The 26,714-nt window shown below is 64.8% G+C and overlaps 5 protein-coding genes across 5 annotated transcripts; all 5 read right to left on the bottom strand.

Annotated features, from left to right (window-relative positions):
* Positions 1–1,293: 1,293 nt before the first annotated feature.
* On the bottom strand, positions 1,294–9,901 carry VTJ83DRAFT_2930 (uncharacterized protein; the record flags this gene model as incomplete). Its single annotated transcript, XM_071009255.1, has 5 exons — positions 1,294–7,244; positions 7,332–7,784; positions 7,858–8,338; positions 8,408–8,520; positions 8,608–9,901. The coding sequence occupies 5 exons, from the start codon at positions 9,899–9,901 to the stop codon at positions 1,294–1,296; spliced, it is 8,292 nt and encodes a 2,763-aa protein (XP_070866811.1).
* A 3,851-nt stretch (positions 9,902–13,752) lies between these two features.
* VTJ83DRAFT_2929 (uncharacterized protein) lies at positions 13,753–14,417 on the bottom strand (the record flags this gene model as incomplete). Its single annotated transcript, XM_071009253.1, has 2 exons — positions 13,753–14,134; positions 14,227–14,417. The coding sequence occupies 2 exons, from the start codon at positions 14,415–14,417 to the stop codon at positions 13,753–13,755; spliced, it is 573 nt and encodes a 190-aa protein (XP_070866810.1).
* A 2,188-nt stretch (positions 14,418–16,605) lies between these two features.
* VTJ83DRAFT_2928 (uncharacterized protein) lies at positions 16,606–17,977 on the bottom strand (the record flags this gene model as incomplete). Its single annotated transcript, XM_071009252.1, has 2 exons — positions 16,606–16,915; positions 17,109–17,977. 2 exons carry the CDS (start codon positions 17,975–17,977, stop codon positions 16,606–16,608), a joined length of 1,179 nt encoding a protein of 392 aa, XP_070866809.1.
* A 3,120-nt stretch (positions 17,978–21,097) lies between these two features.
* VTJ83DRAFT_2927 (uncharacterized protein) lies at positions 21,098–23,100 on the bottom strand (the record flags this gene model as incomplete). Its single annotated transcript, XM_071009251.1, has 2 exons — positions 21,098–22,215; positions 22,383–23,100. 2 exons carry the CDS (start codon positions 23,098–23,100, stop codon positions 21,098–21,100), a joined length of 1,836 nt encoding a protein of 611 aa, XP_070866808.1.
* A 1,262-nt stretch (positions 23,101–24,362) lies between these two features.
* VTJ83DRAFT_2926 (uncharacterized protein) lies at positions 24,363–26,234 on the bottom strand (the record flags this gene model as incomplete). Its single annotated transcript, XM_071009250.1, has 1 exon — positions 24,363–26,234. The coding sequence occupies one exon, from the start codon at positions 26,232–26,234 to the stop codon at positions 24,363–24,365; it is 1,872 nt and encodes a 623-aa protein (XP_070866807.1).
* Positions 26,235–26,714: the final 480 nt, after the last annotated feature.

Genomic DNA, 26,714 nt, shown 5'->3' with positions numbered 1-26,714 from the left:
ATTGGAGACCCCGCCGCTTAGGACGCCGTCAGCGGCGTTGCAGGGCTTGGCTCGATACGGCTGTAGCTGCCAGAGAGGGATGTCTACTGTTGCATGACACATCGGGTACCAGATGCTGGTGGGAAGAATCAGCTTGATGAGCGGACCTCGAAGACAGCGAAGGTTGTTGATAGAACCGTCTTCGGGTCATGCTGCGGAGGGTGCTTTGTCTCGGCCTATGAAAATAGCAACGCAAATGCAATTCTTATAGCCTTGTCTGTTGCAAGCCTTTGGCTCCGGCCATCACGAGCCAACGAACAGCTGTGGTTGTGCGCATCCCCATCCTCCATCCTCCATCCTCCATCCTCCCTCCTCCATCCACCATCCCATGTCGTGAAATTACATATCCAAGATCCCTGATGCGGTCCCAGAGCTGCTCCTCATAAAGCCGATGAATGATTCAACCCTTCCACCATGATTCCCCCGGTATAAATCGTCATCTACGGCTCACAGCCATCTCTTCATTACGATGTCATCGGCGGGTGGCCCACATGCCACGCAAGGACAGGACTCAAGCCAGAATGCGAGCAGAGGCAGTCGCCCGTGATGCTCCTGAAAGGGTCGGGCTCGGGTGCCATGGCGGTGGCGGAATCGGTGACGTGACTGCGAACGCTGGTGTGAATAATCAATCATGGCAAACGTGCTCCAAAGATTCATTCCTGGTCGCTCTCACGGAGCTGCTCGTAGGGGTGGGGTGCCACAGGAGTGATCAGGAGGAAGAGGATGGAGTATGTACATCTAGTATAGGGTGTCATTCTGAAGGACAATGAATAGGTCGACCCCCTAGGGGCTCAGTAGCACGTTACCGCAAGGGGGCGTCCTACAACATCTACAAGACAGCAGGCGTCATCAGCAGCAGCCAAAGAGTTCCCAGGATGAACAGATCAAACAGCACATGGCTTGAGAATACGCTGACGTTTTCCAAGGATCTCGAAAGCAGAAAACCATGGCCCTCCTCCGAGGCACATAAACCAGCCTTCGCGGGGGTAGAGAATAAGCCTCTTCCTGAACCCGAGGTCAAAATAGATGACTTGTGAGCATCATGCCACGAGGGAACATAAGGAGGCTGATAACACACGTCAATGTTGATGAGAAAAACAAACACTACCTGATGAAGATTATAACAGCTAATCAACAGACATGTATTATTCCTTTCCCTTTGGAAAACAGAAAAATCCCCTGACCTGCGCCCTGCCATGGCAGCCAGCCCCTAAAAGCCACGCAGCTGCATGGGGACTCCCATGGCTTGCTGAACTACGGCTCCTTGGCCAACCTCTCCGCCAGCTTGCCCGCAATCGTCTCTCCCAGCTGGCGCAGCGTCCCCGACCCGACAATCTCCAGAACCGTGATGGAAATCCCAAACGTCCCCCGGAGCCACCGGCGCAGCTCGATCGCCATGAGCGAGTCCAGCCCGATCTGGGCGAGGGTCAGGCGGATGTCAACGCTTCCGTCGTCGTCGTCGTCGCCGTCGTCGTGGCCGTCGCGGTTGTGGTCGTGGTCGTCGGCGGCGGCGGCGGCGCTCGCGGGGCGCATCATGAGCTCGTAAATCCTGCGACCCGTCTCGCGCGCGAGGAAGGCGATCTTGTCCGGGTCGCGAAGCAGGCCGGCGGCCGTGGCGGCGTCGGCGCTGAGGAGGGCGCCGAGGAAGGAGCCGAGGCCGTTGGCCTTGGACGGCCGGCCCGAGGACGCGGCGTCGTCGCCCGCCGCCGGTCCCAGGTTGTGGTACAGGCCCATGCGCCGGTCGCGCCGCCAGTTGGTGCGGTTGTCGGGGTGCGAGAGAGGCACGTCGGAGGCGGAGCGCAGGCCCATGACGACCTGGTCGGGGTTCTTCCAGCCGCGAACGCCGTCCGGGCGGCCCCCGTCGGCCGCTGGCTCCCGTCCGGCCTGGGCCGGCGACGACAAGCTAAACCGGACAAAGTCGAGGAACTCGGACTCGGACAGCATGCAGATGCCCTGGGCCTTGGCGCTCCTCCGGGCGTGCGGGTTCTCGGCCACGTAGCCGACGCCGCTGATGGGGCAGATGTTGAGCACGGTCGCGGGGAGGCCGAGCGAGCGGCGGTACTGGCAAAAGGCTTCGAGGAACAGGCAGCCGGCCGAGTAGTTGGCCTGCCCCGGCTCGTCGACGACGGTGACGATGGAGCTGGCCAGCCAGAAGAAGTCGAGCGGCTGGCCGGCCAGCGCGCGGTGCAGGGCCCACGCCCCGCGCGCCTTGGGGCCGACGGCCGACTCCCACTCGGCCCACGTCAGGTCCGCAAACGGCGCGTCGGCGAGGGTCATGGCCAGGTGGAACACCCCCTTGACGGGCCTGCCGGACCGGGACACGGCGTCGGCCACGTCCTTGTCGCTCTCGACGCTGCCGGCGACCGCCGCGACCGAGCAGCCCATGGCCTCGAGCTCCCGGCGCAGCGCCCGGCTCTCGGCGCTCAGGCCGGCGCTCCTCGACAGGATCGTCAGGTGCCGGGCCCCTTGCTCGGCCAGCCAGCTCGCCACGGAGCCGCCCAGCCCGCCGGCGCCGCCGACGAGCAGGTAGGCGGCCTCCGGATCGAGCAGGGCCGGCGGCCCGTCGCTCGCCGGGCGCGAGGGGATGCTGCCGGGGTCGTCCGGCATGACGACGACCACCTTGCCGACGTGGGCGCCGTTCTGCAGGTGGCGGAACGCCCGCTCGACCCCGCGGCCGGCGTCAAAGTACGCGACGGGGTCCAGGACCGGCAGCAGGCCCCGCTCGAACATGTCGACGTACCTCCGGAGCCACTCGCCCGTCTTGCCGGGCCGGTCGCGCATGTGCTGGAACAGGTCGAGGCTCACGTACGACCGGCTCCCGTGGAACGGGGCCATGTCCAGGCGGCCCGACCCGAGGGCGTCGCGCTTCCCGAGCTCCAGCAGCGTCCCGTGCCTGGCCACGCAGTCCCAGCTCGCGTGCAGCCCCTCGCCCGCGAGCGAGTTGAGCACCAGATCCACCCCGCGGCCGCGCGTCTGGCGGAGCACGCCGTCGCGGAAGCCGCCCGGGTCGCGCGAGCTGAACACGCGCTCCCGGCGGACCAGCCCCGGGTACCGCGCCGCGAGGAGCTCGGCCTTGTCCCGGTTGCCCACCGTCGCGTAGACGTCCACGCCGCCGACCCACCGGCACACCTCGAGCGCCGCCAGCCCCACGCCGCCGGCCGCCGAGTGGATGAGCACCGACATGCCGGGCCGCAGGCGGCCCGCGTCCAGGAGCGCCCAGAGGGCCGTCACGTAGCATCCGGGGGTGCCGGCCAGCGCGTTGAGCAGCGGCCGCTCCGGCACCGGCGTCGTCGTCGTCGATCCTCCGGCGTGCCGGCCTAGAGGCGCCACCAGAGCCGCCGGCACCACCACCCGCGTGGCCAGCGTGCAGGCCAAGGTGAGAAGCACCACGTGGTCGCCCGGCCGGAGGTGGTTGGCGTTCTCGGCGGCGCCCCCGCCGCCAACGCGGGTGATGACGCCGGCGGCTTCGAAGCCCAGGCTGAGGTTAGATGCCGGCGACGAGCCAGGCTCGCGGAGGACGCCGGTGGCGAGGAGGACGTCGCGGAAGTTGAGGCCCGAGGCGAGGACGCGCACCTCGACGTGGCCGGGCGGCACGTCGGCCGGCAGGGGCGCGTCGACCCAGGCGAGGCTGGAGAGATCGCCCACCCGGCGGAGCTGGACCGTCTTGAAGGTGGCATCGGGGGCCGAAGAGACGGCGGCCGTCTTGCCCGCCGAGAGGAGGAGGCGGGCCTCCTGGGCGCGGGCGAGGCTGAAGGGCCTGTAGCGGCCGACGAGGACGGCGCCGTCGCCGTCGACGGCGAACTCGCGGTCCGCGTTGAGGAGGTCTTGGTCGCGCGCCCGCTGCACCTTGTTCAGGAACACGTCCGAGATGAGCCGCGCCGTCTTGGCCTCGCCGTCGTACTCGAGCTCGAGGCTGAAGAGGGGCAGGTTGAGCTCGCTCCGGAGGGTGCGCAGGACGCCGAGCGCCTGGGCTCCGCGCGGGTCGCGGCACCGGACCTGGTAGGGCGGCGAGAGCCAGAGGATGCGCTCGCTGCGCTGCCGGAGCTGCCGGATCGCGGCCTGGAAGGCCGAGAAGGCCTCGCTGGTGAGCGTGTCGTGGTCGAAGAAGCGCGACTCGAGGTCGAGGCACGAGATGATGTCCTGCCCGCTCGGCAAGGGGCCGTCGTGGCCCAGGCGGTAGGGCGCGACGTCCCAGCCCTCGCTCGCGAGGCCGGCGCGGAGGGAGGCCGCCGGGCCGCCGGCCGGATCCTGGCAGAGCAGCGTGACGCTCCTCTTGCTCTCCTCCCCGGCGCGTCGGCCGGGCGCCGCGCGGGCCAGCAGCACAAACGCCGCCTGCCACGGCTGCTCGGCGTCCTCGACGACGACCTCGGCCCCCCGAAACCCGGCGGCCCGGAGATCTTGGTCCCACCGCCCGGGGGCCGCCCACGGCTCCCACTCCCTCCCGTCGTCCTCGCCGAGCCACCACCCGGCAAAGTTGCCAAACACGAACCCGAACGACCGGGCCTCGGTCCACAGCTCGGTCAGCATCAGCACGCCGTCGTCGCGGAGCAGCGTCCTCAGGTGGGCCAGCGTCTCGCGCAGCCGCGGCGTGGCGTGCACCACGTTGGGCGCCACCACCACGTCGAACGACCCGGGCGCGAACCCCTGCGCCGCCGGGTCCCGCGAGATGTCGAGCGCGGCGTAGCGCATGTTGGGCGCCCACCCGAACCGCTCGCGCGCCGCCGGGAAGAAGCCGGCCGAGATGTCGGTGAAGACGTACGACGAGTACGCGGGCAGGAGGCCCTCCGACCGGGGCCCGGCGGCGGCCTCGTCCCCGTCGCCCGTGACGAACAGGTGCGGCAGCAGGCACGCCGTGGTCCCGCCCGTGCCGGCGCCGACCTCGAGGATGTTGAGCCGGCCGGCCCGGGAATGGGTCAGCCGCCGCAGGAGCGGGCCAAAGTCGAACAGGCCGACGTCGTCGTCGCCGTAGATGGCCGTCAGCAGGCCGTCGCCGAGCAGCAGGTTCAGCACGTCGCCGCTCGCGGCGCCTCCGCCTCCGCCTTGTCGCTCGTCCGCCCCGTCGATGCCTGCCGCGCACGGGGCTTCCGGATCCGACGAGGCGTCGGCGGCGGCAGCGGCGGCGGCGGCCGATGTTGCCGGAGCCGTAAAGACGGCCTCGGCGTGGTCGCAGATGCGCTTGATCGCCTGCGCCACCGCCGCCGTTTGCGACCTGGTTCCCTTTCCGCCGGTCTCGCCGCCGGTGCCGCCGGGGGTTCCCTCCGCCGCTTCGGGCCGGGGGCCGACGAGCTGGTCATAGACGGCCTCCATCAGCTCCCGGCGGGCCGGCGGGTCGAGCGCGGCGAGGGCCGTGGCGTCGGGCACGAGCGGGTAGTCGCCGGACCTCGCCCGCGCCGCTTCGCGGTCGAGCCAGGCGCGGTACTTGAGAAAGTGCGGCTGCGACGGGGCGAGGCCGGCCAGCCGGTCGGCCGAGTCGAGGATGCAGAGGAGCGCGAGCCTCTCCGTGAGCGCGCGATCGTCGAGGTTGGCGACGGCCGGCCTGACCAGGCTCTTGTCGAGCGGCGTGAGGTCGAAGTCGGGCAGCCAGTGGAGCTGAGCGGCCGCGTGGATGTCGACGGGCCCGCTGTCGGGGCTCGCCGCCTTCTCCTCGTCGCCGCCGTCGCCGTCCAGGACGGCCAGCTGAAGGCCGGCCATGCGGAGGCAGACCCCACGGTCGTCGTCTTCGTCGTCGGCGTCGTCTGCTCCGTCCGCCAGGAAGCCCACAACCTCCGCGGAGCTGAGCCCCCCCTGGGTCGGGCAGAACGCCTCGAGCCGCACGCTCGTCTTGCCCCTGGCCGCGCCGGAAACTTCTATGCTCTCGATGACCGTCGGGACCACGAGACGGCGCAGGTCCCGGCACAGACCCCGCACGCTGGCAACGAGGAGCATCTGGATGCAGGCATCGAGCGACGCCGGGTGCACCGGCCCCGGGTACGGATTCGCCTCCTCGGGCTCCGGCACGGCCAGCTTCGCGCGAGCGATCCCGTCGCCCGTCGCCGACGTGCGGATGTCCGCGAGGCGCCGGAACTCGGGTCCGAACACCAGACCCATGCGGCCCACGGCGTCGTAGAGCCGGTTGGTCTTGACCAGCCGCGGGAGCGAGTCGGGCTCCGCCGCCGCCGCCGCCGCCGCCGCCGCCGCCGCCTCCATCACGGCGCTCCGCCGCGGCGGTCTTTCGCGGGGGTCTAGCAACGCAACCTGTCCCTCGCAGTGCTTGACCCAGGCCGACCCGTTGTAGGACGCAATGGCGAACTCGTACCACTCGGCGGAGTCTTCGGCGTCGGTCAGCCGGTGGGGGCGCAGCGAGGTCACCATCTCTACCGCCTCGGCCTCCGCCAGGACCAGCGCCGCGCGGGCGACGACGTGGCGCAAGCGGTATCCCGCGTCCCCGCTCTCCTCGCTGCCGCCGCCGCCGCTCCCCATGCCACCCGCCGCGGGTTGGATCTGGCGGACGGCCTCGCCCGCCATGGCCGCGTAGCCCGCGAGGGGGAACACGATGTCGCTCCGGACCTTGTGGTCGGCCAGCCAGGGGACGTTGTCGAGGCTCAGCACGTTGCGCCACAGCGGCGCCGTGTCGGGCGACTCGACGACGCGGCCGCCCAGCAGGCAGTGGTCCGGGAAGCGCCGCATCCTCCAGTCGCGGGAGAGGCGCGTCTCGTGCCAGAGCGGCCCCGCGCTGTGGTCCCACGGGTAGGCGGGCAGGCCGGCGAGCGCCCGGTTGCTCCCGCCGCCGCCGAACAGCGGCTTCCAGTCGACGGGGACGGCCTGCTGGTACAGGCGGCCCAGGGCGCAGAGGACGCTCGCCAGGCAGTCCTTGCCCCGGGCCTGGGCGGACGCGTAGTTGCACGGCCGGCCGGCGGCCTCGCAGATCTGGCGCAGCGGCCCGGCGAGGGCCGAGTGCGGGCCGACCTCGAGCAGCAGCGCGTCGGCCGAGGCTTGGTCGCGGAGAAGGTTGCGCACGGCGTCGCGGAACCGCACCGGGGAGACGAGGTTGACGACCCAGTAGCACGGGGACGCCAGGGGGCTTCCCTCGAGGCCCACCGCCCTGGTGGTCACGCTGGAGTAGAAGGCGGCGCCGCGGGGCCCGTCGGGGGGGAGGTAGCACAGCTTGAGGGTCTCTTCTTCCTGGAGCAGGTCGAGGTACTCGGCGCTGAGCTCCGCCATGTGGTCTGCCGGCTGGCTCGTTAGCCTGGGTCCTGCGAGGAGGGGGGGGGGGGGGGGGGGGGGGAAGAAGGGAGGCGAGACGAGGAACGAACGAGAGTGGTACGCCGTGTCCACATTCAACGGCCGCGCCAGCACGTCGGGGTGCTCCGCGAGGATCGAGGCCAGCGTCTTGTGCACGGCCTCGGCGTCCCCGGAGATGGTGGTGCTCGTCGGGCTGTTCTCGCAGGCGACGCAGGCGCCGGGGTGCAAGAAGCGCGCGACCTCGGCGGCCCCGAGGCCGACGGCGGCCATGGCGCCGATCCCTGCCGGGGCCCGCGAAGCGACGTAGCCGCGGTAGTACGCCGCGGCGATGGCGAACTCGAGCGAGATGTGGCCTGCCGCGTACGCCGCCGCGATCTCGCCGCTCGAGTGGCCGACGACGGCCGCCGGCGTGATGCCCAGCCGCCGGAAGTAGCGCACGAGGGCGAGCTGCAGCGCCGTCGTCAGCGGCTGGGAAAGCTCGGCGCGATGGATCCGGCTCGTCTCGGCGGGCTTGAGGAGCTCCTCTGCGTCGGGAATCAGCCGGTCAGCCGGTCGGTTCGGTCCCGGCCGACGGGAGAGAGGTCGGGTTCGACGTACCTAGGATGGACCACCGGGGCGGGATGCGCAACCCCTGAAGGACCTCGTCCATGCGCGTCATGTCCTGCCGGAAGGCCGGGTCGGCCAGGACCAGCTCCCGGCCCATCTGAGGCCACTGGGCGCCCTGGCCGCCGAACACCATGGCGATGGCCGGAGCGGCATGGGGTGCCTTGGCCGGCGGCGAGACCTGGACCATGGCGCCGTCCTGGACGATGGCGAACGCCCTGTGCGGCAGCGCCTCCCTATGCACCGCTAGCGTGTAGCCGATGTCCCTGGCGAGGTCGGGATACCGGGCGGTGGGCTCCAGGAAGGCGGCGATTCGCCGATCCAGGGACCCGGGGGTGTTGGCCGAGAAGAGGAAGAGCTCCGGCCGGGGGATCGTCGATGCTCCATGGCGATGCGCCGCCGCGTTCTCGACGCCGAAGCTCTCGATCGTCGAAGGAGCGGCCTGGAAGTAGTGCGAGGTGGACTCGAGGACGGCCTGGAAACGACCCGGGTCAGCACGCATGCGCGCGATTCATCGTCCTCTGGGACGGACCGGAGCACCTACGTGGGCGTTGGAGCCTCCGATGCCAAACGAGTTGACGCTGACCCGCTCGGCTCGGTCTTGGGGAAACGGGGTGGGTTGGAGCGGCACCGTGAGCTTCTTTTCCTTGAACGGAACTACACGATGTTGGTCAGCTAAAAGAAAAAAGAAAAAGAAAAAAAAAAGGAGGCGAATCCAAGGGCCCGAGAGGGGGACCGCCGTACTCTTGGGATTGGGGTTCCGGAACTTGATGTTGGGCGGGATGACCCCCTTTTCGAGGGCGAGAACCGCCTTGATGAGGCCGGTCAGCCCGGAGCACCCTTCGCTGTGGCCGACGTTGGGCTTGACGGAGCCGATGTAGACGCCCTTGTCGCCAAACACGTTGCCGACGGCGCGCGTCTCGATCGGGTCGCCCGTCGCCGTGCCGGTGCCGTGGCACTCGACAAAGGCCGTCTCGGCGGGATCCAGGCCGGCCTGGCCGTAGACCTGGCGCATCAGGGCCTCCTGGGCCTCGCCGCTGGGGCACGTGAGGCCCTGGCTGCGGCCGTCGCAGTTGGACCCGGTGTTCCGGATCACGGCCCGGATGGGATTCCCGTCTCGGAGGGCGTCGGAGAGCCGCTTGACGTAGACGGCCGTGATGCCCTCGGCCCGCGCGTAGCCGTTGGCGGCGGCGTCGAACGTCTTGCAGGACGCGTCCGGGGACAGGATCCCCTCGCTGAAGAAGACGACGGACGTGGTGGGGGTCAGGAGGAGGCTGGTGCCGCACACGACGGCCCCCGAGGCGTCTCGGGACTGCAGGGCGCGGCAGGCGTCGTGGAGCGCCACGAGCGAGGCCGAACAGCCCGTCTTGACGACGGCGCTGGGGCCGTGAAGGTCAAACTCGTACGACACGCGGTTGGCCAGGAGGAGGTCGCTGGCGCCCAGCAGGGAGTAGGAGCCCGCGCCGAGCATGTCCTTGGTGGTCATTTCGTACCAGTCGTGGGCAAAGGTTCCGACGTAGCACCCGATGGGCCGTCCCCGGTAGTCGGTCTCGCCGGCGTCCTCGAGGCATTCCCGGACGACCTCGAGAAGAAGACGCTGCTGGGGGTCGCACCGCTCCGCCTCCTTCTTGGACATGGAGAAGAAGGACGTGTCCAAGCGGGAAAGGTCGTCCTGAAGAAAATATCCGTGGCGCGTGGGCATGGCTTGTTTCGCCCCCAGCGACGCGGCAAAGCCATCCGCGGAGAAGCGAGCGGCCGGTATCTCGTCTCGCGCATCTCGGCCTTCTACCAAGAGCCGCCAGAAATCATCGCCGCTGCGGACTCCTCCGGGGAGACGGAGGCCGATCCCGCAGACGGCGATGGGCTCGACGTCCCTGGGCCTGGATAGGCCGTTGCTCATCGTGCGCTCCGGGGAGAAGGCCATCTTGTGAACCCGAGTAGTTTCACGTAAAGGTAGGTAGGTAGGATGATGATTCGGCCAAGCAGGGCGATGGCTTTCTTCCAGACCGATATGGCCGCTATGTTTGGGATTGTGCATGGGGACGGGCCCCGACAGGGGCCCTTATATCTTGCTCACTTGGGCATCGTAGCTTTGACGGCCTGGGAAGCTTCCAAGGCTGAGGACATCAAGTTTGTCCCCAAGACGTGATACCACGCCGTCTCGTCACCCCTATCACCACGGGCCATCAGCCAATGCCTGGAAGCAATGGGCGTGGTGGTGTGCGTCGTCTTTTCCCCTTCTCAAAATCCCCCGCGGGAGCACCTCCCAACAGGGCAGATGGCGTTGAAGAAATGTCCAGCCACACGGCGTTAGCAAACGTGCTCCGCAACGGGCTACCTCGCATTGCATGGTGATCCCACATCCGACCCTCTCACCCAATCTCTCGGGAGCGTTCTGCATTCACACCGGTCCGCCCTCTGCCGAATGCGGATCCGCCATGGCGTCGGTTGAGCTCCGCTGAAGAAGGGGACTATGGCAAGCCTCAACGACCTAGCCGCTTGAGTTCGCCGAACACCGGCTGGTCCTCGACCTTGTCATTGGCCGCCCGGGGAACCAGCTGCAGGGAAAGGAGGGCCGAGGGAGCGGTCGGGAGCCTGCTGGAGGCCCGAAGCCATGATCATGATGGCATTCCTACCCGGCACCGATCCTCTTCGGGCCGTGGCGGCGGCGGGAGACCGGGGGGGGGGGGGAGAGTGGGGGTTGAGTCGACGTACCCCCACTCTCATCTGCCCGCCCGGCCAAGCGTCCTCCGCACAAAACATCAAACCGTTGGTCGGTGTGCGCCAAACGCGGCATTCGTGCTTGAGAAAGCCCCCATTTCCGCGGCCCCGGTTCCGGTTCCGCCTTTGTGACGGCCGTGACCCGTGGGTGACGAAGCCTTTCCGTAATCGTTAACCGCTCGCTCTTCACTCATAAATTATTACCTGGGGCTGCTAGCAGGATTGCCCCAACGGGCTAACAGCAACGACCCGCCCCAAAGCCGTCGACCCCAGCTTATGCATGAAATCATGACCACATATGTACGTGCCTTGGAACTCGCAACCGCCTGCTTGCCTTGCCCAACCAGGGCATAGTTCCGCGGGTTGGTCCCTGACCGGTATGCCGTCTACACCCTTCGTGGTTTTCAGACACCGCCTCGTTGGGCGGTTCCAAGGTGCGGAGGGATCCACAGTTCGCATGCGCTTATGCATGGAAATCGAAAAGCAGATGGATGGAATCCAAGGGAGCACGACCGGTGAGGAGCTGCGAGCAAAACCCGGGCGTCGGCCCGAGGGATCACGACGCACACGTGTGCTTGCGCAGGTGGAACATTTGGCCCTCCAGTTCGCCGGAGATCCTCGTGCGCAAGATGGGTGCATCGGCCACGGTGCCTGCGGCGGCACCGCACGTCATTGTGGTGCACAGCAGCGCCTTGGCCGCCCTTGATGGGGTTGTACGGCCCAAGTCCGCTCCCTCGTCTTGGGCGAGGCACCTCGGTGCCGGGCCTGTCAGGCGAGCGAGCGGAAGGGGGAGCAGGGCGTGGCACCGCGGGTTCCTGTCCAAGGCAGCACGAAAGGGCTTTTCCGGCTACCGATTCCTCGCTGCCATGCTCCCTGCGGATCGGGTTCCGTCCATGGTCCATGGCATGGCCTTCGCCGCCTCCGGCCCTCAGTTGCCCCATTCAGAAGTGCGAGAGCCCCGTTTGCCCCACCCGGACCGGCCCCACCCGGACCGGTCCCACCCGGCCGATCTCGCGACCGGCTACGGTCGGACGCGGGTCTGAGGCCGGCCGACCAAAGAGGGAAGCCCGCGTCAGGCCGTGGCGGGCTTGGAGAGCATGCATGCGTAATCAGCGATCGTATTCCCCATGGAAATGCCAACATTCAGCCCTCTTGGGTCCTCTGCCCGCCGAGAGCGCACCACCTTGGACACTGGGAGGACGAAGCATGACGGCGAAGAAAGGGACACCACGAACTCCAAAGTTTCGGACGCCTCCCTTTGAAGACAAGGACGGGATCCCCTGGGATCCGGGGCCCCGAGGTCGGCCCAGGCCGACACACGCGTGGCCAACGACTCGAAACACAGCCGACCTAGCCATCCGACAGGCGGGCGAGCTGGGCCCAAGAGGACCCGATGGGTGCAACCGTTTTCAAAACGACTATAATTTCACGCTGCGAGAGCATGTTACCGCCGGTGGTGCTTGCTCCCTTGACTTGCACCAACCGTCCGCTCCTATTTCCGCCTCGAGCCTTTCTCCCTACACTCAGCAGGCCAGCGTATTGAGCAGCCAAGGTGCATTGAAATCCTAACCCACCTCACGTTTTCTAGGCGAGAAAAGAGCGTCAGGCATGTGTCTAGGAAGAAGCGGTGCTTCCAAGGAGCATCACGAGCCCCCGCGCGCCGTCGAGTCCATCCGGCCGCCGGCAACGAGGTCGACGGCGGCGGGGTTCGCGAGTCGTGCGTATCAGCAGCCGTCGTTCCCCAGAGACCCCAGAGACGCCTACGCCTACGATGCGGCATCCTCCTCCTCCTCCTCCTCCCGGGGTCCCAGCCGAGCGAAGCAGCCCCGCTCGCAAGCGCCGGCCCCCGGCGGCGGCGGACCTGTCCACCGCCGGCCGTCGTGGTCTCCCGCCCCTCTGGGGCCCGAGGCGACAAAGTTTGCGGGAGCCGTCATGGGCTTTGGGTACCTCGAGCAGGGGGGCGATCCGTACGTTCCGCGCAAGGAGCAGCCGGCGGGGATTGCGAACGGGTCCGTGCAGCAGCCGCGGCACGGTCGAGGCCCGGGGATGCAGGGCGGAAACGAGACGCAGCTGTTGTCGGGGTCTTCTCAGGGGGGGTCCAACAACCACTACTACCAGCAGCAGCAGTATCAACCGCACCAGCAGCAACAGCAGCAACACCAACAGCAGCAGCAGCAGCAGCAGGATTGGGCCAACGGTGAGTACAAGACATAACCCACGATCCCCTCTCTCTCACGGCATCTGTTTCCTTGAGCCTTGTCATCCTGGTCCCGATGTATCACTTTGCCCCCCCCCCCCCCCCCCCCCCCCACCAGCCCTCTACCAACCGGGCTGTTCCGGGTCGAAGGGTCCCAAGAGAACGCTAGCTAACAAGCCGCGTTTTCTCGCTCGCCCCAGGAGCAGCAGGGAATCGACAGGCACCACCCCCGGCGCGGCCTCTTCCTCCTCCCCAGAGGCCCAGCGACGTCCAGCCAGGATCCCTGCCCGGGCAGCAGAAGCCGTCGACGACGGCAACGGGCGGGTCAGCGTGGGGGGGCATGGCCGAGCGAGTGAGGCAAAACGCCGACGCGCGGCGGCCGATGGTCGGAGATCCTCGCTTGGCCCCGCCGTGAGACGGATGCGTGATGCCTCCCGGCGTTGTCTGGCTGCGTGCGGTTGGCGTGGGAAGAGGCGGGCGGCGGAGGAACGGGGGTCCCGGAAAGGGACGGTTGGGTATGGCGAGAAAGACCATCTTTGTAAATTCCAGGAATTGGGTCCCGAGAAACATTGCGAGAGATTTCCTCCGTGCGTAAAAGCTGTTGTGGTTTCTCGAACCGACGGCTAGCCAGCATACCTTATCAAAAGCAGCCTCCCATCTCTTGCCACGCATCGCCGATGCCTATGATCATGCTCCGTTTCATACAGAGGTATTGCGCCTTTGCATCATCTTTCCCACCTCCCTCCCCAACTCCCGCTGAACGCCGTCCACCCACCCCTATGCAACTGGGTACGATCCCCCCCTTGAACATGGCAACAGGAAGAAGAAATGCAGATACAAAAAAAAGGAAGATGGCTCAAACAACAGGACAACAAGCACGAGACGAGATATCCCAACCACCAAAGCACAAAGCCGGCCCGACCCATCCATTCTTCCTACCCTCTTCGCTCGTTTTTTTTTTTTTTCTTTCCTCAGCGATCATCGACAAACACCTGATAGCTCATGACCATGACCCAAAACAAAAAGATGGCGCCGATCAGGCCAAACGCAAACACGGCCTGCCAGCTCTGGCAGACCGACTTTTGCTGCAGCCAGGCCAGGGTCTCGAGGGTCGGGCCGGTGGGCTTGGGGGTCCTGTTGAAGACGAGGCGGTCGCAGTTGGACCCGACCGAGCCGGCGGGCCCCCAGAGCTGGATCGAGACGACGATGAGCCCGACGAGCCACAGCACGAACAGGATGAAGCCGCCGATCATGACGATGGACGGCAGCAGCCGCCGCTGGAAGATGAGCCACAGCAGGAGCAGCACGAAGAAGACGCAGAGCGAGGCGACGGTGATGTAGTAGGGGAAATACCTGCCGCTCCCCCCCCGACGAGGTCCTTGGTTAGCGCTGGTCCTTGCTCTTTAGGAGGAGCACCGACAAGAAAAAAAAGAGGGAAAGCTCACCAGGGGATAGGCAACCCAAAGACTTCTTGTATTTGCACAAAGGTGGCAAACACGCCGATGATGAGGCAGCTCGCGATCAGCATGACGAGCATCCAGAGGTTCAGCTGGATGGCGGGCCAGTGGTACTTGTGGATGCGCTCGACGACGCGGCGCTCGTAGACGAGCGAGCCGCTGCCGACCGTCGAAGCCATGGCGGCGGCAGCGGGCGTTGGGACCCGACGGCGACTGGTTAGGGCTGCTGTGGCGGCGGTGGTGGTGGCGGCGGCAGCGGCGGGGGTGTTATGGAGGGGGGCGGCAGTCTTTGGCGATGGGGAGGTTCACGGAGGCCGGCTTTGCGCCTCAGGTTCGGCTTCGGGGTGCGGTTCCGGGGTGGTGGCGGCGGCGGTGATTCCGGCGCCGGTGTTCGGTCATGCGCAGCCCCGACGAGGATACGAGAGGGTCGGCGCTGAGGCGAGGTGCTGCCGCAGGGTTGTTGGGCTGGTGTGTGGTGATGGGGTCGTCCAACGTCGTCCAAGCTCCGTCGACTCGGTGCTCGCGGTGGTCCGGTTTGCGCCGTGGCAAAGGCCGCCGGGTGGTCCGAAGCGCCCGCCTTGGGCGCTCGTTAGCGTAGGGAGCTCGTTGTGCCAACGCACAACCATGCGATTTGTTTCCTAACCAACACCAACGTCCCAAGGGGGCGCGCGCGTCGTGATTGCGCCCGAAAAGGTCCGTCCCGTCTCTCAGCACGGCGATCCCCCCCGCAAAAGAACAACAACAAACCAAAACAAACCGCTTGGAACCAAACCAGCAAAAAACAAAAAATGTCTCAAAACCCCTGACGGCTCTTCCTCCGACCAAGGGCAATCGCAGCGACAAGGTCAGATGGCGGCCCCGTTCGCAACGGTGCGCGCTCCGGTCGGGTGGAGATTTGCGGGAGGCTGGAATCGGGACGCCGTCGGTTTTGTTCTTCAACCGGGCGTTGAGCTGCGTTGAGTTGACGAAGTGTGGGGTCTTTTCTGTAAGAATGGCTGGGCTGGGCGTTGACGTTGCGTTGCGCGCTCGGCGCGAAACTTGGGAGGCTGGGGAACCGGATGGTGTCGTTTGTGTCTAAGACGGCCCCGTACCTTAAGAATGAGGGGCAGCCCCGGGCAACAAGACAACGAGACAGGAAAAAAAAAAGGTAGAAACAGGCACAGCTCATGCAGGAAGAGGCGCTGGATGCCAGATGCTAGGTGCCAGGTGCAAGACGGAGAAAGTTGGTTCCAACTCCTGGATTTTCCGTGCATCTTCCAAGGTGCTCAAGGCGTTGGAAGACGGGGGAACGCATCCCACGCTGCCCGTGCCGCGCATGCGCCAGCCTCACATGGTGGGAGCGAACGTTGACGCCGTCGGAACCAAAGGGCTTGGCGGGAGGGCTTGTCGGTGCCTGACGGCCAGGGAGCTTCTCTTCGCTGAAGGCGACGATGGCCATGACGCTTGCTCGGGTTCCTGAGGGACGCCGGAGATGTTTCGGGAAAGGAGGGAAGTGAACATCAACAAATGGTAATTCATCAATAAAAAGCGTCCAAGGCACTATTCACTAATACCGTAACTACCGTACCTCGTACACGAACCACCTCAGCAGTGAGCCGGCCGGGTCCCGCCCAACCAGCCATAAACATGAAGAAAAAAAAAAAAAAAAAAAGGCACGCTGTCTGGTGCGCTCAGGAGACGCTCCCGAGAAGCGGCAAGACGAACGGAACGCCAGCCCTCGGGATCGGGCACACGACCGAAGCAGCCAACACACCGCTCTTGGCGCGCCAGGACGGCAAAGGCACGGAGGGACAAGTCATCGTCACGGCATCCGCCCGCAAGGCTGTGTCCAACAAACCGATGCATGCATGCCAGCTTCCACCCTTTCTGCTTCTTGTCTCTGGCAGGGCGGGTCGGGCATCTGGCCCCGTTCCGGTCCGAGAGGGGGTCCGGGGCAAGACGGTGGTGCGGGTTTCTCCATGGCTTCTCTGCCGTTGGCATGTAAACAACCCCCTTGGAATGGCATCAGACATGCTGCAGGTGGCTCCCGGGAACTTGCCAGGGAAAAGAAGCAAAGAGGACAAGAGCAATGAGAGTATGCAAAAGACGAGAGAAAGAAAAAACGTAATACTATGTCTATCGAGATTGGTATCTGCATTGATCCGAGAGAAGGAAAAAAAAAAAAAAAAAGAGATGTAAGGCTCATGAGACCACCCACACGTTCCCTCTCCTTGTCGCCATCCCGAACCCCCTCCCGCCCTACGCCATGATGCAAGTCCCTAGAAAACGGCTCCCGTCCCAACAACAAAAACCAGCCACGAACCCATGCCGCACCCGACAAACAAAGACACGCCCATCATAACCAACGACAAGGCCCTCGACAACCCCTCACAGCAGCGTCTCCCCCAGCGCGCACCGGACCAGCGAGCATCCCGCGCGCACCGTGTCGTGGGCCGCGTCGACGGCGGGGCCCAGGCGCGGGTTGACCTCGACGAGGTCGACGGCGACGAGGCTGCCCGTCTGGTGGACCATCTCGCAGATGAAGTCGCCCTCGCGGAGGGTCAGGCCGCCGCGGACGGGGGTGCCCGTCGACGGCGCCCACATGGGGTCCAGCGCGTCCACGTCAAAGGACAGGTGGATCGGCGTGTCGGCGCCGATGTGCGCGAGGGCGAGGTCCATGACGCGCCCGATGCCGTAGCTGTTGACCGCAAGGCCATGGTTAGCCGTTGGATACTTTGTGTTTCTTTGTGGGTGGGTTGGGTCCGTGGTGGGCCGAGGGGGATGCGTGTGTATGTGAGAGGAGATGCGTGCGTATGCATGTATGCGTCTGTGTATGCACATGTGGATCGAGTGTCAAAGGGATGGAAATGAGCCAAAAGAAAAAAACGCACCGATCGATATCAAACATGCTAAACGCCTTGATGCCGTTCTCCCGGAGGATGCGCTTCTCGCCCGCGTCGACGTCGCGCAGGCCAATGTAGACAATCTTGTGGATGCTGATGCGGTGCTCGTCGGCGATCCACCCAAAGAAGCCGTCGTCGCTGTCCCGGGCCAGGCCCGTCAGGAAGCTGACGGGCATGCCGTGGATGTTGCCGCTGCCGCTCGTCTCGGGCGTGTTGATGTCGGCGTGGGCGTCGACCCAGATGACGGCCACCTCCTTGCGGCCGGCGAACCGCTCGCGCACCGCCTTGGCCGTGCCGGCGATGGTGCCGATGGCGATGCTGTGGTCGCCGCCGAGGGTCAGCACCAGCCGCCCCTCGCGGGCGTGCGAGTAGACCTGCTCGGCGATGCGCCGCGTCACGGCCGACACGGCGCGCGGGTTCTTCATGCCCCGGTGCGGCGGGTCGTGCCGCGGCACCAGGTCGGCGTACTGGTGCACCGCGTCGTGGCCGTGCAGGTTGTAGCCGAGGTCGTCGCGGAGCTGGTCCAGCAGCCCGGACTCGATGAGCGCCTCGGGGCCCGCGTCGACGCCGGCCTTGCCCTGGCCGCCCGAGAACCCCACGGCGACGACGCCCAGGTCGCCGGGGTGGCTGAGGAATTTGGACTCGACGAGGGACGTGTTCATGTTGCCAAAGTAGCGCGGCGGGCCGGCGCGGAGGGTCGGGATGATCTGGTCGGCGATGGACGGACGGATCTCCTTGGCTGCGGAGGAGGAGGAGGAGGAGGAGGAGGAGGAGGAGGAGGAGGCAGAAGAAGAGGTGGTGGAAGAAGAAGATGCCGCCCCGCCGTTGGGAGCGCTGTCGATGAGGGACGGGGACATGTGGGGATCTATGTATCTGCGCGACCCGGGGGCGGGCTCGAATGGGTATCGATCGACGCTACGGCAGAGACGCGGGGGGAGGACGGTTCTATTCCAGGTGGGCTTTCCTACCTTGTTGTATCGCGGTTCGCCGAGAGCTGCAAAAGAGTCAGCCATGCGCTGCCCTGGGGCGCCTCGACATTTTATCTCCTCCTCTGCCCTCCCCGATAACAACGACGGCCTTTCGGACGCTATCTCCGAAACAGCAACCGCAACAAAGAGAGATTCCGATTCCACCGAGGAGCGCCGCCTCCCTTGTCTCTCTCTCTCTCGCCCTCTCTCTCCACCGCGGGCCACATGGTACTGCGTACATGGACGCCTGCCGGGTGGCACAAAACAAGGAAGTCCCCTTCGGAGCGGGACTCGGACGTCGGCGCAAGCTCGATGCCAAGACAATCCCATTGCGCCAAACGGGCGAGCTGACCCTGGCGCAACGGCGGCGGAGCCGCTGGCAGGGGGTGGTGCAGCAGCGAGCGGGGCTTTTTGTTGGAGCTGCGCTGCGCCAGGGGGGGGGGACACCAGGGGAGGGGGGTGGGCGTGTTGTGGTGGGTGTGCTCGCCGTCATCCATCCACGTGAAACGAAGAGGCCCTGACTCTGTGAGGCAGGTGGGTGGGTGGACGGCTTGGGGGATTCGTTGGAGAAAGAAGACAAGGCCTCACGTACCAACTGGACCCCGAGAGCGGCAGTCTACTATAACTACCGTAGACGCAGGGGTCAAGGTGTCTTCTTGCTTCCACAACGGGCGTTCCGGAAAGGTGAGTCTCGGTGGGATGCAGCGTGACGTTGACGTACGTCAAGGTAAAATACCCAGGGTTGAAAAGTCAAGCGTTGGAACCTGGGAGTTGCCATGAAAGAAGAACGAGCGTCCTCCGGACAGGGGGGAAGGCTTCATGCCGGGGTTTACATATAGGTAACATGCTGCGTACCACGCTCCGAACCCACCGATTGAAGCATGCTCAGACTTCACCACGACTCGACAATGGATCGAGCAAGAACCCGTGGATCAAGTCGAGCAGAGATAAAGTGTTCTCGATGGCTATCGAGGGATCTTCCCCAGACCGTGCTGTTCGTAACGGAGCGGATCCGTTCCGGCCGAGACCAGGAACCCCCGGAACGAGCCGTGCAAGGCCGCCGGAGCTGTTTGGTTATCGCCAAGCAACACCCTCCATCCATGCCGGCTTATCAGTTCAGCAGGGAACCCGAAATGCAATCCAGGACAAAAAGACACTGGAATCGCGCCCTGGGGTTGTCTTTTGGTGCATCCAGAGCGCCTGGCTCGGACGCAAGACAATGCCTTTCGACTTATAGGCTACCTTCGTGTGGACACACCTCCTATTGCTGAGCTGCCGCTCCCCCAGCTCAATCACCATTCATTGCCTTGCCACCTTCCAACAAGACGATTGACTGTGTGCACAACACGGCATGGTTTATCTTTTCGGGCCCTCCTCCAAGTCGTACCTATGAGAGTCTCGTGGCTGCGGCCCGTCCATCTACCTCATGTACCGTGCAGCAACCTTGCATACCGTCCCATCCCCGGAGGAGACAGGGGAGCAGACACACATACACCAATACCCATACACACACATACACACACATACACACACAGACACACACACACACACACACACATATAACTATATATATATATATATGCAGACACACATGCTCTTAAAGATCATTTCTCTCGCTCGCTCAGTCTAGACTACTTTCTTTACCGCCGTACCGTAGGTACCTAGGTAGGGGACCTACGTAATGGTTTGCAGACCCCCCCCCCCCCCCCCTTCCCCTCCTCCGACCAGGTCTCAACAAATCCCTCACTTCCCAGGCGTGCTCTTCTCTCGCACGCCGATCAAATCAAATTTCTTCGGCATGCCATTTTTCCCGGTGGCATTTCGTCTGTGAAAAAAAAAAAAAAAACCTCGTGGTGGCCGGATGTTTGTCGACCTGCCGTTAAGTGGTAAAGATCCGAGAAATGCCAATGTACACTAGTTAGGTAGGTAGTTAACGTTAGCTACCACCCAGCACCCAGTAGCGGCGGGTCCCCCCTGGCCCGGCCAGCGGCGGTGCTAAAAACGGCTAAACACGACAGCAACCAAAAAAAAAGAGGGGCGGGTATCAACGGGCATTCGCGGCCTGGGGGGGGGGGGGGGGGTCGGTCTCATCGCTGAAGCTGCTGCATGACGTCGGTCGGTAAGCTCCAGCTCCTCCAGCTCCTCCTGTTCCTCCTCTTGTCCCTGTCCTGCGTCCCTGTCGTGCGTCCCTGTCGTGCGTCCCCGTTCACCGCCGACCCAAGCCCACAGCCTCCCCCCCCCCCCCCCCTTCACAAAAAAGACCCACCCCTACCCCTACCCCTACCGATCCCGATCCCGAGGCCGCCGGGCGCCGACGACATGGAACAATGCAGAAAGAGTCATCATCAACACGCACAAGGGACACACAGACGCGGTCACGGGACGCAGTGTTACCTAAGAGATTGAACGAGAAGCCAGGCCAGGAACCTCGGGGATGCGCTTCGTCACGTGCAGCGTATGCCTAGTTACTACTACTAACTACACATCGAGTTGGTTAGCGTCCAGCTGACAGAAATGACAAGATGACAGGGCGGACGCCCTGGAGGCCGTGACATGTCCGTCCGTCCGTCCATCCCAAGCGGCATCTTCCGCCGCCGGGGCTGTCGTGAAAACGCCAGGGTTTGACGCGGTGAGCCGTCATCTGCGATTCAGGACGGCCCTGTGAGCTGTAAGGTATTGTATAGTAGGTTACCGCTCACTCGCTGCAACGCCCATCCCGTACCGAACCCAAGAACACCGGGGCCCCCCTGAGACGTTGCAGAACGCAGCCCGAGAAAATAGGTAACTATCGTTAGGCGTTGCGGTACCTATCGTCTTTGCATGGCAAGCATTTCCCGGCCCTTTGAAAGCCAGGGCTGTATAAGTCCCGTGCTCCCGAGCACCGCTCATGAACCCACGACCTAGCATAGGGTACTCCGTCCAGGTGTAGCGCTGAGCGAGGGACATTGGGGATGCCTTCTCTTGTCTCTTCGTCCATCCCTCCATGAAAAAGCTCGGCATCTCTCTCGCTCACGCCAAATCTCCCACCCACCCCATCACCTCCCTCTCCGGATCCACCACCCTCGCGTACTCGAGCAGCAACCTCAGCACGTACACCTGCATGTCCTCCCGCCGGAGCACCCTCCCCGCCCACTCGCGCCCCTGCATCGCGATCCTCTCCGCCTCCGTCTCGTGCCCCGCCACCCCGAGCGCCTCGTTGCCCGCAAAGTACTCGAGGATCCCGTACCAGTCGCCGAACCGGCTGTCCATGGGCACAAAGTGCCGCCACGCCACGAGCCGCGCGTCGTGCCACTCGCGCCACAGCGTGGCCTTGACGGGCAGCGACGTGGACCGCAGGAACCCCAGGTACCGCCCGGAAAAGGAGTTGCCGTCAACGTCGGGCAGGATGCGGTGGCGGAACTGCCGCGCCATGGGGACGGGCTCGGCCGGAGCGAAAAAGCGCGAGGCGTAGCTGCACGACGCGCTGGACCCCGGGTCGGCGCACATGAGGTCCGTAAAGGCCACGTCGGCCGCCGCCGCCAGCCAACGAGCAAGCGGTTCCGGTTCCGAACCGGCGGCGAGGCGGTACCGCGGGTCGGGCAGCGCAAGGTTTTCCGGCGGCTCGCCCTGCTCTGAAGAGGCGGCGGCGGCGGCGGCGGCGGCGGCGACCTGCGAGGCGTTGTTCATGGCCACGAAGCGGTGGCGCTGAAACGACCGCCAGTTGTCGTCGCGGTGGCGGCCTCCCGTGGCGACGCCGCGCCAGACCGCCGCGGGGGACCGCGTCTTGTCGCGCCACGGGAGGTTCGCTCCCTGAGCGCCCGTGAACCGCTCCTCCTCGTTCCAGTACATGGGCGCCGGCAGGAGGATGTCGTTGTTGACGGCGAGCTTGGAGCCGCCAAACACGGGCACCAGCGACGCCGTGGCCGACACGCTCAGCGGCTCGACAAAGATGCCCTCGAGCGCCTGCAGGTCCGGCTGGTGGCAGAAGGAGGTGCTGAGGGTGTGGTTGGCCACGTAGCCCCGGCGCATGTGGGCGAGGTCGAAGCTGCTGGCGATCAAGGGGGTCCGGTTGAAGCTTGTGACCACGGGCGCCGTACGGGCCGCGCTCTCCGGGGGGCACCCGCGCCGGGCGATGAGCCAGTAATGCTCTGGTGCACGCGCCGTACGTGATCCATGTCAGCTCTGCTGCTGCTGCTGCTGCTGCTTCTGCTCTCTCAAGCAATGATTTGGGGCACGAAAACACAAAAAAAAAAAAAAAAAAAGAAAAGAAAAGAAAAAAGGAAAAGAAAAGGAAGAAAAGAAAAGAAAAACATACTCTCATGCTCCCACACCGCCCCCGTCCCCTCCGGCCGATCCGTCCACGCCTCCCTCCTCGCAAACTCCTCGACCACCTTCTCCCTCTCCACCATCTTCCGCCGCTCCCCCGCCTTCTTGACCAGCCGATCCACCTCCTCCCACGGCACCACCACCCTCGGCTCGTCCATGGCGTTGAGCGCAATCTCCATGTCCGGCAGCAGCCCTTCCACGCCGCGCAGCATGTCGAGCCAGATGCGCGTCCAGAACCAATCGCTGCCCGCCTCGGCCCTGCCGCCGCGCACCGCGATGCGCATGTCCACGTCCCGCGCCCGCGCGCGCAGCGTCGCCGGGTCCTCGCCCCAGAGCGGCTCGAGGTCGGCGTAGATGGGGTCCCAAAAGTCCTCGACCACGACGGCGCCCCGCTCGGCCGCGAACGCGTGCCACGCGTCGAAGCCCGGAGGGGGGTGGCGGCCCCGGCGCCGGCGGTACGCGGCCGCGGCCCCGGCGAGGGTGGTGGTTTGCTTGGCCAGCAGGGCGGCGAACTCGGCGTCGGCGGCGCGCATGAGCTCGTCGATGGGGTGTTGGGAGCGGGTGGTGCCGGTGCCGGTGCCGGTCACCGAGGGGAGGAGGAGGGAGAAGAAAGGGTCGGGGGAGCGTAAGCGGGCGAGGGCGTAGAGGGTGAAGATCAAGACAACCGCGGGGAGGAGGATGCGGGTGAGCCGGCGCAGAGGAGCCATGACGAGGAAGAGGAGGAGGAGGAGGAGGAGGAGGAAGAGAATGGCATCTCGGGGGTGGGCCGAGGGATGGACAACGACCGAGACCTAGAGAACCCTAGGTAGATCGGTATGCGGTAGGTCGTTTGGTTGGATGATGAGGTCGTTGGCCAGAGGTTGTTTCGGCTTGTTCGGGTGGCTGAGATGCCCTGCGATGGCGAATGGCTTGCAGTCGAGAGGATGCCGCCGGTCTTGTTGGCGTCCTTCTCGATGGATGCCGCGAGGGAAGAAAATTGAGAGAGAGAGAAAACAGTTGCACCAACGGGAATTCAGAGGAGAGAATGACAATGGAAGAAAAGTCGCCCGCAGGATTCTCGGATGCTCGAACAAAAGAAAGAAAAACGGAGGAGAGTTGTGTGAAACCGACGTTCAAACGGCAACTTACAAGTCCGTCAGCAAACACAAACGATACGATACGATACGAACGAAACAACACACAACAACACGGACACGAGTTCAACAGGGCAAGATGCCACAAGCAAAACGGGACGTGTAACTACCCTTGTCGTCAGTTCGTCAAGTACCTGTTGTCTGATGTGATGCCACCGCCATGATGTTCCTGCTCCGGATCCCATGCTGCCTCAAGTACGGTACTGTGTACTCTAGATGGCTCGATCCCCCTGCAGGCCACCCGCAGGCTGAGGTAACTAACTAACTGCTTAGTTATCCTGCAGAGGGAGCGATCGTCCTGCCATGCAGCCGATCGTCCCAGCCATCTTTGCATCAGGTCGTTTGCAAACCACGATCAAGCCATGAGCCCTGAATCTGCTTTGACGTTTGGGCCATACCGGTAACTAGCTTATGTACCTAGGTAACTACTCCGTACCAGGGCATGGAACAAGGCTACTAGTAGACAAGATGGATCAAGTCCAGAAGATGGGAATTCCTCGCCGCCACCATGGATGCCTCCGGTCAATGACCTCGCTCATATAAACCAGTTGCCGTCGTACCATCAAACGCTTCCGGCTTCCATGGTTATCCCAAAGTATCTCAATATACAGTAAAGTACAATACAGTACATGCTTCATCCCGTGTGGTACAGCCCGCGCTTTTCTTTGGTTTTTGATCTTCAACGCCGTTGATCCCCCCCCCTTTGGTATCGCTGTACTTTTCCCAACCGATTCCCGTCCGCATCTTTGTGCTGAAGCGCGTATGCAGCAACCTCGAACGCTCTTCTTCTTCTTCTTCCTCCTCCTCCTCCTCCTAATGATGAGAAAATTCACCTTTTAGTCGATCCCCGACCCTCCAAAGTTGCCCATAATCTCCTCCGATTCCTCCGTCGTGTCTTCGATGGTGCTCCGCGACACGAGCTGCGCGTAGTCGGGCCGGAACGGCCACTTGAGCCACCCCTCGGCGAGCTCCACCAGCTGCTGCTCGTTCAGGCACCGCGTGCTGATGGCGCCGGGGCCCGTCACCGGGATCCCCCAGCACAGCGGGTCCGTCAGGCTGGGGCAGTGCGGGAGCACGCCTTCGGCGGCGCCCGGCAGCATCAGGTTCAGCGACCGCTGCACGCCGTCGGCGTGGCGCCCGATGAGGCTGCGGAGGACGAGGTCGAAAATGTCGCCGCCGCGCGTCGACCCGGGGCCCATGTCGCGCAGCACGGGCGCCGCGGCCTTGGGCTGGATGTCGAGCAGGCACAGGGGCACCTGCGGGAAGAACTCGTCGGGCCGCACCGTCATGGGCTCGACGTACCGCCGGTCCCAGTTCATGACGGGCGGGTCCTGCCGCAGCACGTGCAGGTTGTCGCGGTACACGCTCAGCTCCGACGACAGGCTCTGGTCGAACGACGGCACGCGCTCGCTCCACTCGCGAAACAGGTCCTCGGCCTCGGCCCGCAGCGCCGCGTCCCCCGTCCGCCCCGCCTCGCGCCACTTGTCCATGGCCGCCATGTAGATCTGCACGGCGTCGTGCACGCGGGCCGACCGCCGGTGCGCCCCGCGCTGCAGCACCCTGCGCTGCAGCAGCTTCTTGTACTCGGGGTCCTTCTTGGTGAACTCGCCGCGCTCGAACGCGGCCTCCATCTTTTCAATGTCGGCGAGGTACGTCCGCTGCGACACGTACGTCGTGCCGATCGGGTCGGCCGACAGCGTGCCCGCCTTGCGGCGCGCGAGGTAGTCGACGACGTGCTCGGGCTCGCGGCCCGGCGGCAGCGCGAGCCCGGCCGCGCGCATGCGCTCCAGGGCCAGCCGCACGCTCTCGTGGTCGAGCGACTGCTCGCGGCGGAACCACGAGCTGCCGCGCGACCAGCCCGTCTTTTCGATGCCCCAGCCGGCGATCTCGCACACGTGGTCGGTCGCGATCTCGGCCTCGAAGGCGAGCTTGCGGCGCCGCTGGGCCGTGCGCGGCAGCAGCGGGTCCTTCTCGCCGTTCTCGGCCCAGATGAGCATGCGCACGAGCCCGTACTTTTGAAACAGCGCGCCCGGCCGGATCGACGACATGAGCTGGTAGATGACGAGCGAGGCGAGGCTCTCAAACGCCCGGAACCGCCGCTGCGGGAACATGCCCAGGTTGATGGTGACCAGCAGCGTGTCGTTGCGCTCCGGCGTCTCGTGCGGGGCGTAGCGGCGCTCGACCTGGTGCGGCAGGTGGGTCGGGTTGAGCACCTGGCTGAGCTGCTCCCAGACGATGCCCGACTCCGGGAGCAGCTTGGTGCCGGGCCGCTCGAGCAGCGGTCCGAGGTACGGCCGGTAGTAGTCGATGTCGGGCTCCAGGAGCAGGTGAGACCGGGGGCTGAGCACGTCGCTGAGCGTCTTGCTCCAGATGCCGGCGCCGGGGAACACGTCGATGAGGTCGCAGCCGCGGTGGCGCTCGAGCGTCTTGCCGATGTACCGGACGACGTCGTCGCAGAGCTCCTGGCTGACAATGTTGACGCGGTGCCGGTCCTGGTTGGAGCTCTTGGCCTTGCGGGAGCCCTTGCCCTTCCTGGCCAGCCCGGCCCAGGTGCCCGTGTCGTAGAGAAGCTGGGCTATCTCGTTGCCCTCGGGCCGGACGTTGGGGAGCTTGGCCGCCGAGGCGAGCGGCGCCCGTGGACCCTGGGCGACGGCCCGGAGCGCTCGCGAGCCCAGCCTTGTGCGCGCATGGCTGCAGATAGCAAACATGAGCGAAGAAGTTGGGAGGGGAAAAAAAAAAAAAAAAAAGAAACGGCCCCGTGTGGCGGCGGGAAGTGTTTAGGAGATGGCCATGGTTTGTAAGAGCGCGCGACTGAGAGTGAGATGCGACCAAGTCGGTATTCTGCCGCCCTTGACCGCTTATTTTTCCTCTAATCGATAAGCATGGCAGTGAGTGGGGTGGGGGGAGGGGTATTAGTGACTTCAACGAGGGTTAGGGTTTGACATGCTTACACCATCATCAACACCATCAACACACACATCATCCCCAACAAGAGAGCCAGCTTGCCCCAGGTGCCTTGGGTTGTCTGGTAAACCGTCACAACTTCTCCCGGGTGCTTCAGAAAAGTCCTATGGCGATACCACCGTGTCCATGGGCCTGTTACAAAAAATTTCTATCCACCGATCCATTACCACATCTCCAACATCAGCCCAGGCATGGAAAACAACCGAGCAAGACACACTATAGTA

Source organism: Remersonia thermophila, chromosome 3 (assembly GCF_042764415.1).
Source record: "Remersonia thermophila strain ATCC 22073 chromosome 3, whole genome shotgun sequence".
NCBI classification, from domain to species: Eukaryota; Fungi; Ascomycota; class Sordariomycetes; order Sordariales; family Chaetomiaceae; genus Remersonia; species Remersonia thermophila.
This window is presented reverse-complemented; position numbering and strand designations above follow the sequence as displayed.